At 38.0% G+C, this 1,384-nt stretch overlaps 1 protein-coding gene across 1 annotated transcript; it reads right to left on the bottom strand.

Annotated features, from left to right (window-relative positions):
* Window position 1: 1 nt before the first annotated feature.
* TM35_000101870 (flagellar calcium-binding protein) lies at window positions 2-493 on the bottom strand (the record flags this gene model as incomplete). The annotated part of the gene is made up of 1 exon (XM_029024678.1): window positions 2-493. A coding segment is annotated over one exon (492 nt), but the record flags the coding sequence as incomplete, so codon positions are not given.
* Window positions 494-1,384: the final 891 nt, after the last annotated feature.

Here is a 1,384-nt window from a genome sequence, read left to right as displayed (position 1 = left end):
TGCTGGGATCATCGATCTTAGCACCCCACTTTTCAAGCTTCGGCACGGCCTTCTTGAACTCCTTCTCATCAATCAGCATGTTGCCGGAGGTGTCGATTTTATCGAACATCACCATCAAATCAAAGTAGTCGTACACGTAGCACAGAAACAAACGGAACTCCATGAATTCAACAAAGTCCTCAGAACCCTTGTTCGCCACCTTGTTACCCATGTCCTTTGCCCTGTTGAACGCACGCTTCGTGATGTCCCGTAGCCGTGTAGTGAATTCATCCAGCTTCAGCACATTCAAACAACCTTCATACACCTCATCATAAGACAGCTTCCCAGAATTGTTTTTGTCGAACTTCTTAAACAAGTCGATGCGTCGCTGCTTCGCCTCAGGTGTCTTTTCACGGGGAATTACCTGCCGGATACGCTCCCATGCAACCTTGCGGTCCTGGGAAGACTTACCCTCCTTGCTGGAGGTACTGCTCTTTGATCCACAAAACCCCATTATTCTTGCTTTTCTTTATTGCTTTGTTTTTGTTTTCTGTAGACGAGTGTTTGTTTTGTGTAGTTATCCCCATCCAATTTTGATGAAATAGAAGAAAAATAAGAGGTAGCACATGCTTCAAGTCATTTATTGTCATGATAAGAATAAAATGAAGTAATTTATTTTTTATAGGTGTTTGAATTAATTTAAACAATATAAAATTCAAAAGAATATGTTCCCTACTTTAGTCAAACAGCTGAGACAAATATACCGAAATAAACAAACAAATATTCTACGAAGTTCTAATTATTTCCAACACGGGCGTTCCAAGACAAGAAACTTAAAGGTAATGCAATAAATATCAAATTCTCTACTCAGTCCATAGAATCACACGTCAGGAATTACAAAGTGACAGATTCTAATATCCCTTCTTCTCCAAACCCTCCGCGTGGAGGCCTTGAGGATGGGTGGGACCAAAAAAAAAAAAAAAAAAATTTTAATCCCTTCTAATTGTTCAGCCAGTGTATCTTTTAGTCTACAAAAACCTCAAAAAAAAAATGAAATAAAATAACACAACCCCCCAAAAGTCTAGACTGTCATTGACCAAATCTGGATATATATTCTTTCCAGAAGCTCCTTAAAAAAATACTCAACAAGATTATAAAAAATAGAAGATTATTTTTAGTTCGTGGACCATTTGTGGTTTTATTTCCACAGAAAAATAAAACAACAAAAAAAAAAGGATATCTTGTACAATATCAGCGCCATATTGCCGAAAGATTTTTTTTTTGGTATATTTACTATCTTTATAATGAGTCACCTTCGGATGATAGTTTTGTAGCACAAGCCCACGCAGCAAATTCGTCGAACGTCACTGAACCAGAACCGTTTGCGTCCACTTCTTTGAAGACC

This window comes from Trypanosoma theileri, assembly GCF_002087225.1.
Source record: "Trypanosoma theileri isolate Edinburgh chromosome Unknown TM35_Tth_10_V1, whole genome shotgun sequence".
In the NCBI taxonomy this organism is placed as follows: Eukaryota; Euglenozoa; class Kinetoplastea; order Trypanosomatida; family Trypanosomatidae; genus Trypanosoma; species Trypanosoma theileri.
The sequence above is the reverse complement of the archived record's forward strand: the minus strand, read 5'-3'. Positions and strand labels throughout refer to the sequence as shown.